This window comes from Misgurnus anguillicaudatus, chromosome 10 (genome assembly GCF_027580225.2).
Source record: "Misgurnus anguillicaudatus chromosome 10, ASM2758022v2, whole genome shotgun sequence".
In the NCBI taxonomy this organism is placed as follows: domain Eukaryota; kingdom Metazoa; phylum Chordata; class Actinopteri; order Cypriniformes; family Cobitidae; genus Misgurnus; species Misgurnus anguillicaudatus.
The window spans coordinates 36,627,083-36,640,740 of NC_073346.2; the positions used below are offsets into that span (position 1 = coordinate 36,627,083).

The window sequence follows — 13,658 nt, forward strand, 5'->3', positions numbered from 1 at the left end:
CATTACTAACTGTTTTATTGAAACATTTATTGTTGTGAAACACTGTAATGTTTTATTAAGAAGGCGTTACTATACAAAATTACAACACATCATTACAGCAACATACAATTAAAAATCTTTGTCATCTCAGAATGAAGTGTTGCAGTGAGTGCATACAGTATTGTGATCTAGATAAAATTCTCAAAATATATTCTGATCAGAGATTTTACAACAGGGTTGATTAATCCAGGACTAGTCCTTAGTTAGCCTATATTAGGGCATTTAAGCAGTTTTTGCAAACATAACCTTACACTGTTAAAAGTAATACCTTAATCTAACTCATAAAAAGTAAGGCAAGTGGCTGCATTGAATGTTTAATGTCAACTTGCAGCCTTTTTAAAAGTATAATAAACACTGTAACATTACATGTAATAGTATTACTCAGTTAGTTTAACTTACTTTTCTTGTTAGAGGATAACTTTTTTATGGTTTGTTGTTGTTTCCATAAACATTGATTTATACTTCATTATTCCTTGGGATGAGGGCACAAAACATTTATTCAATCAATATACTTAAGTATGCAGTCTTCTGAACAATGGTAACTACAAAACTCCAAGAAGAAACAGAAACTCTTTTAAATATAAATCGAAGATAAATGAATATTAAACACTTACAAGTTTTTCTTTTTAGTTAAAAACACATAAAATAGCATTTATTACAATTTTACTCTTCAAATGCAGTCCCATGCAAAGCATGCCGGGAAGTCTACTGCCTAGTTCAACATGATCTCACGAAAAGTTGTGTTGTAGTCACAAAAAAAATGATATGATAAATTTATCGTGTCCATGGCACAAAATGTAGCTTTTTTTGTGCCTTGAGCACAAATGTCTTTTTCGTGTCCGTTGCACAAATTTCTAGAAATAGTTTTTCATGTCCGTAGCACGACTTTCTTTTTCGTGTCATTTTATGTATTGTTTTAATTTTTTTTTTAAATCATTGTCGCTTGGGGTCGGGGTTAGATTTTGGGTTTGTGTTAGGATGTACTTTTATGTATTGGTTTCTACATGTTTTTCTTCTGCTTTTAAAACTATTCTCGCCTGGAGTTGGGGTTTGGATGTTTAAAAATGTAACAGAAAGTGATTCTAACCCCAACCCCAAGCGACAATGGTAAGAACATATTAAAAAACAATGAGAAAACAAGACATAAAATGACACGAAAAAGAAAGTCGTGCAACGGACATGAAAAACTATAGAAATTTGTGTGACTGACACGGAAAAGACATTCTGAGCTGAATTTTGTTCCATGGACACAAACAAATTAATTTAAAAAAATTGTGACTATAACACAACTTTCCGTAAGATCAGTTAGATCAGACCTAGTTAGTTATGTTTACTAAAATTATTCATGTAGTTTCAACACAAAATTATTAAGTTAATTTCCTTCTTACAAATTTAAGTGGATTATATGAAGCTGAATTTACTTAATAATGTGTTCATTTACAATTACTCAAATTGTTCAAATGTTTATGTTTTTTTAATCATATTTTGATTTTTTTTATAAAAACAAGAATGGCAATTTTTAACAGTTTATACAGTTTACTCATTTTATTTTATTAAATCTGCTAAGGCACAGAAACACTTTTTACAGTGTACAAAAAACAACAACAACCGTTACTGGTGTGCAAGGACAAGCACAAAGTTAGTCCTACAATACTTATACCCGTTTTTAAGTACAATTGGTAATTTACAAAAATAGTGTACATACACTAAACACCCCAGTACAAAATGTTGCATTACAAACAGAGCCCAAACGTCTAGGCTAAAACAAGGCAAAATAGACTTCCAACCAGCCCCCCAAAATTTAATACTATAAATAAATAAATGAAACCAAACACCTTGTAATCTCTGTTGACACAACTCAAATGACATGTAACCAAATTATCTTATATAATTAAGTTCCCTTTCGAGGAACTCAAGCTGAGTAACCATAGCAATGCTTCACCATAGCAACGCTTCACCATGAAAAAAAATGAAATTTCACGTTTGCCAATTTTACTTTATTCTTTCATGTTGTGATAACTTAAAAAAATCTATTTAACAATGTGAACTTCATTTAATCTAGTTCATTCTTGTCAGCTTTTCTTACAAAAATTTTGTTCAGCCAACATAACATTGTTGCATAAAATTACCAGATTAATAAAACCAGACTTGCATCTCATTGGCTAAGGATTTTGCAGTGCATTATGGGTAATTGTTGTCCTGGCACCCTCTTGCAGAAGTGTAGCATCATTCGATAAGTATGTGAGTAATAAGTGGCCAAATTAAATATGAGTCAATTAACTTGTTCTGATATATTTTAGAACAAAACAAACAAACAAACTGTTTGGAATGTTACATTGCATTTCAAATATGTTTGTGATATGTTTGATAAACTGTAATAAAATAAAGAAGTGGACTTAAATTCTAATTAAGAGGGTAAGAGTTTATAAAACTTCTTTTGTAAAATGAACTAAATTATTGTTTGTTGAGATTACTTAATCAAATTGTGTGGAACCTGATGACATGATATTTTTAATTAAACCCCACATTTCATTTTATTGAGTGTAGCAACGCTTCGCCATAGCAACGCTTCGATGCAGCGTCTCGTTCCCTTCTCAGGGAACTTGGGTTACATAAGTAACCTGAGACGTTCCCTTTTGAGGAACTTGAGCTGCTATGGGGACGCAGCGTCTCGTTCCCTTCTCAGGGAACTAGGGTTACCTACGTAACCTGAGAAGTTTATTTAGACTAAAAGTAAGTTACTCATAGCATATCGGACCTATAGTTAAGCCACACTGTAAAATGATGGCTATACCTTGCTGGAATTGTACAATAAAAAGAAATCTATGATGAGACAACAAAACATGATCACCAATACTGACTTTTTCAAACATTATAGAGATACACTGACATCAAAATTGCACCCAGTTCCCAGGACAAAAATCTTATTTTCTTAGGAATCTTTCATTATTTGCACTTTTTCATATTTAATGATTTTCCCTCCTTTTGTGACAATCTCTTTATATTCCATAGCTCCTTTCTCCTCATTATAGCGTTCTTGAATCACTTTTCCGGTCTCTGGTAGGGGGCAAGGAAATGACATTAGGGACATCGGATTGTTCGCACCCGGTCCTTTTAATGGGACGACTGCTCCCTTTCCCATTTCCCTCTGTTGAGGTGGATCCTGCTGATAATATATCTGATTTACAGGAGGTTTCTTTATTTCCATCTTAGGTGGCGAAGCTACTTGCTGAACCCGCCTTTGATTTCCCCTCATTTCATTTCCCTGTGCAACAGTGATGTCACTTGGCCTGACGTTCATTTGTGCTACTGATCCAGCTCTCTTAATTTCTGAGATGACTCCAGCCATAGTAATTCTAGAAACTGGATTGGTGTCCACCATCCTGCACACTGCCATACAGTATGGTTGATCTTTAAGAGTTTCCTGAATTTTGCTGGCGGACACGTATTGAGTCGGTAACCTGATCCTCGCACAGAGTTCAGCTATGATTTTACCCATTGCCCAAACATCTGATCGCTTGTCACGAACTCCACCCCTCTGCAGGATCTCTGGAGCTGAGTACGCTTCATTGCCCATATTTTGTGCAGAGCTGAGTCCGTTTTTGAAAAACTTTGCCAAGCCCAAGTCAATGATCACAGCACGACAGGTTTGATGCTCGACCTAAAATAGAGTGAAAGCAGCAAGCTATTACGGAGCCACTAAGGGGACATGGAGCAAAATTAAATAAAGTTTAGTTTCGTGTGCGCACGTGAAACTATCGCATTTATTTTCGCGTGCGCACATGAAACTAACTTTAAAAAAAAAATTGCCACATGAAGGTTTCATGTGACCACGCGAAAGTTTTATGTAAGCACGCAAAAGTTTTACGTGAGCACGCGAAAGTTTCACGTAAGCATGCAAAAGTTCCACGTGAGCACGCAAAAGCTTCACGTGAGCACATGAAACTAAACTTTTGATCTTTTTCCTCCCATGTCACCTTAGGGGCTCAGTAATACATCATGATGAACCAAGAGAAAAGAAAAGTACTATTATGTAAATGTTTTCTTACAGAGCCCCTATGGGGACATGGAGCAAAAATTAAATAAAGTTTAGTTTTTGCACGCGCACATGAAACTATCACATGCTCATGTGAAACTTTCGCATGTGCACGTGAAACTATTGCAAGGGCACGTAAAACTTTCGCTTTCACATACGCATGCAAATACCGAGCCCCTAAGGTGACATGGAGCAAAAATTAAATAAAGTTTAGTTTCATGTGCTCACGCAAAACCTTCATGTGCAGAATTTTTTTTCAAGTTTAGTTTCACATGCTCGCATGAAACTATCGCGTGCTCATGTGAAACTATCGCACAGGCATGTGAAACTATCATGCACGCACGTGAAAGCGAAAGTTTCACGTGTGCGCGCGGTAGTTTCACATGCTCGCGTGAAACTATCGCGTGCTTGCGTGAAACTACCGCGCACGCACGTGAAACTTTCGTGAAACTTAAAAAAAAAATTCTGCACATGAAGGTTTTGCGTGAGTACATGAAAGTTTAACGTGAGCACATGAAAGTTTCACGTGAGCACATGAAACTAAACTTTAGATTTTTTTACTCCAATGTCACCTTAGGGGCTCGGTACGCAAAAGTTTCACGTGAGCACGCAAAACTAAACTAAAAAAAAATCTGCACATGAAGGTTTTGCGTGAGCACATGAAAGTTTCACGTGAGCACATGAAACTAAACTTTAGATTTTTTTACTACAATGTCACCTTAGGGGCTCTGTAGTTTCTCATTGATGTCTCATTTACATAACAATAGGACTGGTCATAGATTAATCTAGATTAATCTCATACAAAATAAAATAATTTTTTTGCATAATATATGAGTTTGTGATGTGTGTAAATATTATCTATATTTAAACACACACACAATCATGTATGTATTTAAGAAACATTTACATGTGTTTATATATTTATTTATATTTTTATATATTCTAAATTATATATAAATTAAAAAACAATATTTAAATAAAACATTTCTTAAATGTATATATATGTATGTGTGTGTGCCTAAATATACATAATATTTACACCTATTACAAACTCATATATTATGCAAAAAATTACTTTTATTTTGTATGAGATTAATCTAGATTAATCTATGCCCAGCCCTAATATATATATAATCTCATTAAGCTATCCAATAATTTATTGTACATTAATTGTATGTCAAAATTGTCTCATTTTTTTTAAATAAAAATTTCTCACCGGCAAAGCAGACTCACCATGATGTTATCAGGTTTAAGGTCTTGGTGGACGACGTCTTTATTGTGTAGATGAAGCAAACCATCACACATACCAATAATGATCGTGGCTTTCACTGCTGGAGTCAACTAAAGATACACAAAAAATAGAAAAAAAGTTAAAAATGCTTATTTTGTATAGTGCAAGAAGATATGTTAGAAGTATAGATTATAAAATAAGCAATATTTAACCTCATATTTTGATTTTATGTAATTTCAAAATTAGATTTTTCTTTTTTGCATGAGTTATGGGCAGTGTGAGACAGAATTACCTGTATTTTAGAGATTTGTGCTTTAAAGATGGTTGTCTCAAGATCTTCTCCAAAGATGAATTCCAGAGGAATGTACCACATATAATCTTTCATCCAAGGGTCACCAAGAAGCTTCACCACATTAGGATGCCGAACATTACTGGTGATATGATGATATTATGTAATAAATATTGGTTGTCATTGTTCTACGTTTTAGTTCAGTAAGCAATTTAAGTAAAGATGTTTTATAAATATATACATTATGATATACTTGGCATTCTCTTTCCAGGTCGTGTCTGTTGATGTATTCTACAGGGACTCTTTTTATAGCAGCCCATACGTCTCCAAACTTCTCTTTATATATTTTCCCAAAGCAGCCTTTAGCCAGTGTTTGTGTTGAGTACGCCATCTAGTGGTTCTGTTAGAAGAGGGAAAGATCAATATGGAAATCACACTGTCAGAAAAAAAATGGTCCCAAGCCTTCACTGGGGCAGTGCCCTTTAAAAAGGTCCTGATACATGCTATTTAGGTACAAATAACTTTAGTTTCAAAAGTGTACTTTCTGAAAGGATAACACACCAGTCAGCAAGGGACCATTTTTGACCATTTTTTTCTGACAGTGACTAATATCTTCAACTTTCCTTTATTACATTACATTAAGTTTAGGGCTTTCAAAAGATAATTGCATACTAAATAAAAGTTTGTGCTTGCATAATATATTTTGTGTTGTGTGTAATTATTATGTATGTATAAATACAAATTTGTATACATTAAATGTATAAATTTAAGAATAATTTTAACTGTATATATTTTTTAATTTAATATAATATAAAATATATTAAAATCACTCATGTTGGCCCATGAGTGATAGGATAGCATCTTGCAGTTGATGGAGATTTGTGGAATGCACATCCAGGGCACAAAGCTCCCGTTCCCCCACATCCCAAAGATGCTCTATTGAGTTGAGATCTGGTGACTGTGGGGGCTATTTTAGTTCAGTGAACTCATTGTCATGTTTAAGAAACCAATTTGAAATGATTTGAGCTTTGTGACATGGTGCATTATCCTGCTGGAAGTAGCCATCAGAGGATGGGTACATGGTGGTCATAAAGGGATGGACATGGTCAGAAACAATGCTCAGTTAGGCCGTGACATTTAAACAATGCTCAATTGGCACTAAGGGGCACTAAGTTGTGCCAAGAAAACATCCCCCACACCATTACACCACCACCACCAGCCTGCACAGTGGTAACAAGGCATGATGCATCCATTCTGTTTACGTCAAATTCTGACTCTACCATCTGAATGTCTCAACAGAAATCAAGACTCATCAGACCAGGTAACATTTTTCCAGTCTTTAACTGTCCAATTTTGGTGAGCTCGTGCAAATTAAAACTAGAGACTAGGGTCTAGTGGAGACTAGAAACTAGGGTTTACACCATACTTTGTAAACCCTAGAACCGGTTGTGTGTGAAAATCCCAGTAACTGAGCAGATTGTGAAATACTCAGACCGGCCTGTCTGGCACCAACAACCATGCCACACTCAAAATTGCTTAAATCACCTTTCTTTCCCATTCTGACATTCAATTTGGAGTTCAGGGCCGGGTTTCCCAAAACAATTGTAAGGCTAAGTAGATTGTAAAAACGATCGTACGAATCATCTTAGAATTACGGGCTGTTTCCCAAAAGCTTCGTAACTTAAGTTGCACTTGAAAATCATCGTAGATCTACGAGTGCTCTGGAGTAATCGTTCATTCATAAGTGCATCGTAAGACAACAGAGTTACAAGGTCACCTACAGGACAACCAGCAAATTGCACTCCTGCAATGACGATAATGTAATGTTTATTTATTTATTGGGTGGTTCTTTGTTTATTTTATATTAAATATATAATATAATATATTTAAAATTCAAATGAGAAATCAAATTTAAATGACTAAACATAAATTAATAAAGAAGGAAAACTTATTTTGTACAAGTTGAAAAAAGTTTGTTGTATTTTGGTAAAAGTTGGTATAGCAAATTGATAAATGGTTCATACCGATTGCTGCTATAATTCATCTAAACATTGTTTTGAAGGGAAATGGCATCTAATTAAAGAAACCAAATAAATATTTACGGTACAATGCAATAATCCATAATAATAAATAAACATAGATAATAAACAACAAATAATAATAATAATAATCTAAACTATAATAGAAACGCAGAAGGCATTTCGCAGTGGGACGAGTCCTAACTAAATACGGAAAATAATATTTAATAAATTATTAAAACATTTAAAAAGTCATTGAACAATAATGAAAATATATTATTAAAAATATTAGTGCACATCGGCTGAAGATCATTAGCCTAAACAAGCTGCTACAAATTCGAGTCATTCTATTGGTGACATTTCAGCACTTGACAAACGGAGAGCGACTCGTAAGTAGCACTTAAAACCCAGCTGCAAGCGATCGTTTAACGTGCATCTTTTGGGAAACGCACGTAAATGAACAACGAATGTTCGTTAAGTAGCTCGTATAAAGCGCTCTTAAGTGCTAAGTTCAATCGTTATCGGGAAACCCAGCCCAGGAGATTGTCTTGACCAGGCCCACACCCTTAAATGCATTGAAGCAACTGCCATTTGATTGGTTGATTTGATAATTGCATTACTGAGAAATTTAACAGGTGTTCTTAATAATCCTTTAGGTGAGTGTATGTATATATTGTATACTATATATTATATTATATTATATTATATTTATTATTAATTTTGTGAGTTTTATTTAACTCTAACATATGTGACACTGTCTGTGAAATCCAGACTAAAGTCTTATAATCTAATGATGAGATTTTAAGTATCAAAATTTTATTTCGCTCACTGATTTCAATATTTGATATTACCTTATTCGGGTCAATATTAAAGATATCAATATTTTCACAGAATGTTCTTTACATTACATGGATGATTAATTTTATAGAAAACAGTAAACCACTTTAGTTGGGTTTCACAGGCAGGGTCACAAATGTTCTTTGATAATACAGATGAATGCATACAGTAACACCTTTGGCAAAATTTCTGTTATGCCTGAACATGCTGTTGAAAAAATGTTGTCAGACTGGATCTGTATTGTCAAGGAAATCACATCTCTTTACGCACTCAATAAAATCAAGTCTTCCATAAACATAATTCTATATTTAGTCGATTTCATCCTACCCACCTCCCCTCAACAAAACAAGTTTTGTTATGTTTCCGCCCCTATATTCTCTAAAACATCCTAACCATGACAATTATTCATCATGAATGCGTGACAGACAAAAGAAGTAGCTATTAAATAAACGATGGCTATTTAAATCAGAATAATATGTCATCCATTTCATCACTATTGCCCTGAAACAAGTAGCTGTAAACACATTGTAACAATATACAGTAAAACAACACAAACAACTTTCTATTTGTCCATTTAAAATTTCTTACCTGTATAAGTAGGTTACTTGACTGATGACGCTGAATGAGCTCAAATAAACCAGGAACTGTGTATTTCTTGGCAATTACCTTTCTTTATGACCACACCCTTGTATTTCTCCATAAAGTACATTTGAAGATGACATAATCCAAGTGTTGTTAGTTGCCCAAAAGAGGAATTTTGAGATTTGAGAAAAGTTAATATTATCCACAGCTGCACTCCAATAAATTGACCAAACAGCTATACTGCTTATGACAAAATGTTTACAGAAAATGTAACTTGGAAAATGAGAAAGTACTGCACAATGTTTAAAATAAACTTGTATGCTATTATACACAGAAAGTGTTCAGAGTTGGGATCTATTAAGTAGTGTGACCCTAGCAACTTGTAAACCCACCTGTGGTCTGTGGACGTTGGCATAAACGATCAATTTACTTCTCCTTTTGGTGTTTTTTGGCAGTCTGTAAAACGATAGCTCCGAATTCTTGTTAAATCTGTTAACACAGCCTATCGCACAACAGATTTTGGTAACATTTTATTTTACGACCCGCAAAGTACCGCGTAATTAAACCGAATTTACAGCGTACCTATTTGTAACAACAGGGTACCTCTACAGTACGTACTTGTAGGTATAAGGGAATAATATTTTAAGTTTGGGGTAATAAGGGGATAAGAATATGAAGAATTATTAATTATATATACTATAAGTATTTTATAACTACAGGGTACCTGTTGTAATTTTTTATGATTTTCTTGTGAATTTTTCATATTGACAACTGAATGTTCTATACAGTCGATGTCTACATGCCACATCGGCAAATAAATATAACAGCGCATCACTTTTTAGTAGCCTATATTACTTGCTTTTAATAACAAAAGTCCAACTGATTTAATGTGGTTAACTTTTTTTAAGGCAACTACCCTAAAAATAGCAACTTATTCCCTATTTACCAGGTAACTCTAACATTTGAGGACATATTTGAAGTGTTGCTTTGCAATTGGATATGCTTGACTCTGAAACTCTTTAAAGGTGCAATTTGTAAGATATTTGCAGTAAAATGTCCAAAAACCACTAGGCCAGTGTTATATATTTTGTCCAGCTGATTACTATCAATATCTGTAATGTTTTCAACTACTTGTAAATCGTGAGAAAATTTCCATTCAAAACATTGTTACGGGGCAGTGCAGTCTCCTGTCAATGACGTTAATATCCATGTGACCCTTTGTCACCGCCTTTACTGACGTAACCCACATGACAACACTGGTCGAGATCGAAAAAATAAAATGGCGGCCAAGGAAGCGACTGGAGCACACAATTTAGTGTAAATAAACGTATATTTTCACTTTTTACACATTTTAATTGCATTTCTAGCGAGAAATTAGTATTGTAGTTTTCAAATATGTGATTAGTTATCACAAAGGCGCTCTCTGTTCATATTTCAAACATGCTGCCTTTGAAGTGCGACGGAAAGCCTTTCTCTGAGCTGCCTTCAGGCCTCCGAGTCCGAAGTCATGTCCTCATGAGGCAGCGAGGCAACAAGTCCTCACAGCCTTGAGTTTTCGCAGCCAGTGTTGTGGACAAATGCGGAACTATGCGCTTGCTTATGGACTTATGGATAACTCTTTACCGTCTGCCGCTGGTTGTGTCAAGTCCTGTTAGCGTACGGGCCAAACAAACTAATGATTGCCAAGCAGCCTCATCCGCTCCATCCGCCTCCCAAACCCCAATTCAGAGAGGATGACAGAGATGCAGCCTGTCCATTACAGTTTCTAACCAAGATGTCAACCAAAGTCAGCACTTTTATATAACAGGAACTTGTAAATTATCTTAATAACTTATGGCAGAGCTCGAAATTACAATTTGCCCCGCCATCATTGTATGTGCGTGAGTCTCACAGTGAATGCGTGAGAGTTGGCAGCCCTGTATTTAGATATACTATTCCTAAATAAATGACAGGGAAGCTGTGCACAAACAAAAACAGGAATATATATATTATTTTTCAAAAATAAAAAAGCACCCCAGAACAAAGGGCACTTTCTCTCCAGGAATAAAAAGGACAGGTGTTCAAGCCCCCTTTGATGTATATGTGTGCACGTGCCTGTCTATAATGTTTTTGCTGTTAATGTATACTAAAAGTTCTCCCACTCTCTTTATCTCTCATCTCTGCAATGTCTTATTTTAAACCTAGGGGGGCGCGTCTTCTCGTGGTTCTGAGTGAGATGTGTTGACTTTACCCGGGCTATGTAGACCCATCGGTAGATTCAATTGAGCGCATGGTGACATTAAACAACTGATGCGTATGAGCTGTTAAAACCTGATCGCGCATCCTTTATTTTTGTCAAGGGGGAAAAAAAATTTGGTCGCAGTCTGGAGCCCTTGGTGCCCCCATATTGCCTGGTGGCCCAGGGCACTCGCCAATCTCGTCTATGGATATTCCGGCCCTGTCTATCCCAGGTGCACCCATTTATTCATTTATAGAGATCGCCCCCTACTGGTTTAACATGGCGTGTTTGGCTCCTACAGTCTGTTTGCATCTAGAGACTAAAAAATAAATATGGAGGGTCAAAACAAATTTACTTAAGCAACAAAGCTGATACTGACCTTTTGCACAGTACTGTATACATACTATATATTACATACTCACTTTTACACTGATACAGTTGATGGTGTTCAAAAGTTTTAGAAGACACATTAGCCAAAAATGTAATATTGGATGATTTACTGTCTTTGCTAAACAATCTTCTATTGAATCTTTGTCAATTTTACATCAAGTTTCTTTCCTGACTTAACATCATGTTGACAAGTTGGTGGAGAATTGATTTCTTCAGACTTAATTAAGGTCTCTGTGAAAGCAACTGGTTCTCACACTGGGTTGAAATAACCTTAGTATTACTTTAGTATAGGCTATAAATCTGAATACATTCATGCACTTCATTTAAAACTATAATCAAAAATTGCCATGTTATCATCGTTTCTTGATTTTTTGTATTTTCTTTGCTTCTATGCCATCTAAACCTGCTTTGTTAGAAGCATAAATTAGAGTGAAGGAGTGGATACAGTATTATTGCTCCTCCTGCATCAAATTATTTAAACTGTTTGTGTATTAAAACAACACTAAGTAGTTTTTCGACCTTTAAATAATGTTTCTTAAATTAATTGTAGGACAACTCTTAACTGGACGAATTGTACTGCTGCTGCAACCTGAGCGGTTCCTAGCGGCTAAAACCACACTCTGTAAGTTGTGTGGTCGGGTATACGAGCCTGGTATCAGACACTCTTCTGCAGGCAGGGGATAGCACTGTTGCGCTTTTCAACCACATGGGGGAGCCGTAAGCTAGCCTTACATAAAGAGCTACATCTTGCTTTAAGAACTACACAGCTGTCATATCAGGATAATCTAGGAATTAATATACTACTGACAAACCTGCTCTGTGCCGTGGCTGTGGAATCGGAATGATCTCAAAAATGGTGCTAAAACACAGGTTAAAAGACAGACTAAAGCCTGCCACTGTTTTCATAAATACTAGTAGAATAAATAACATTTAACAGTCCAAGTGAAGTCACTGCTGTAATCTGTATCAATTTATGATGATGACTGTGGATATACAGACAATATACAGTAATAAACAGGGGCCGTATCAGTAGCGGCTCGTGACTGATCCTCCGAGGATGCTCTAATTCAAAACAAGTGTTCGGATTGTCACGTGTGTGGTTCCCTTTTCCAAAATATGTGTCCTGCGTGTGGAGAGATCCTGTGCGCATCACGCGTTCTGCCAAAACAAGTGCCAGCTGCACACGCGTCAAAACCGTTTATGATAAAAGAGACCCTCACGTTCCCTAAATACACGCAAGACCCTCCCGTAACAGTAAACTCTGATTACGCATGAGATTATGCGAGTATCTGGCAAACGTGAGCGTCTCTTTTAAAGTTCAAGGCAGCAGGCACTTATTTTGGCATGACATGTGATGCACACACGATCTCTCAAAGCGCAGAACACATATTTTGATATGATGAACCACACACATGACAAGCTACATAAATGTTGTGACGAACTTCGCATCGTGCACTTAAAAAAAAGAAGTCGCCAGCCGCCACTGGCCCATATGTATAAAACATCTCATAAATGCTCTTAAGAATAGTCTTAAGCTATGACTTAAGTGTCAAAAAATTCTTAGTAAGGAGTAGGATCAGTCTGAGAGTAGGAGACGTTTATAAAGAAGCTAAAAGCAACTTTCAGTAAAGTGTAAGACCCATTCTTAAGTGCAGACTTAAGTGCCGCAAACTGAGGACTACAATGATTTCAACCTAAAATTGCTGCCCTTAACCTCTGAATCAACCAATAGAAAGCCGGCAACGTTATACAGTCACAGCAGCATGTGACACACCATACATTTATGAATCATGAAGATATTCAAATTATATTAGTATTTAAATATTTTAATTTAAATTTGCTTCACGAAATGTTTATCAATATTACAAATAAGTACATGCGTTTATTTTACACCATTTTGATAAAGTTTCAGCATAATAAAATAGACAAACGTAATACTATTTAAAAAATTAAGATGATGAATCACATCATTTTGATTTTACTCACAAGCTGTTTATAAGAAAACACTAAAGTTTGCA

At 35.5% G+C, this 13,658-nt stretch overlaps 1 protein-coding gene and 1 long non-coding RNA gene across 2 annotated transcripts in view; both read right to left on the minus strand.

Annotated features, from left to right (window-relative positions):
• Positions 1-13,658, minus strand: part of LOC141367304 (uncharacterized) — a 128,010-nt gene that overhangs the window by 97,513 nt on the left and 16,839 nt on the right. The gene's annotated exons all lie outside the window — the stretch shown is intronic.
• LOC129449279 (uncharacterized) lies at positions 2,474-5,731 on the minus strand. Its single transcript, XM_055212063.2, has 3 exons — positions 5,599-5,731; positions 5,309-5,416; positions 2,474-3,700 (listed from the first exon to the last, which is right to left on the minus strand). The coding sequence occupies exons 1-3, from the start codon at positions 5,689-5,691 to the stop codon at positions 2,972-2,974; spliced, it is 930 nt and encodes a 309-aa protein (XP_055068038.2). The 5' UTR covers positions 5,692-5,731; the 3' UTR covers positions 2,474-2,971.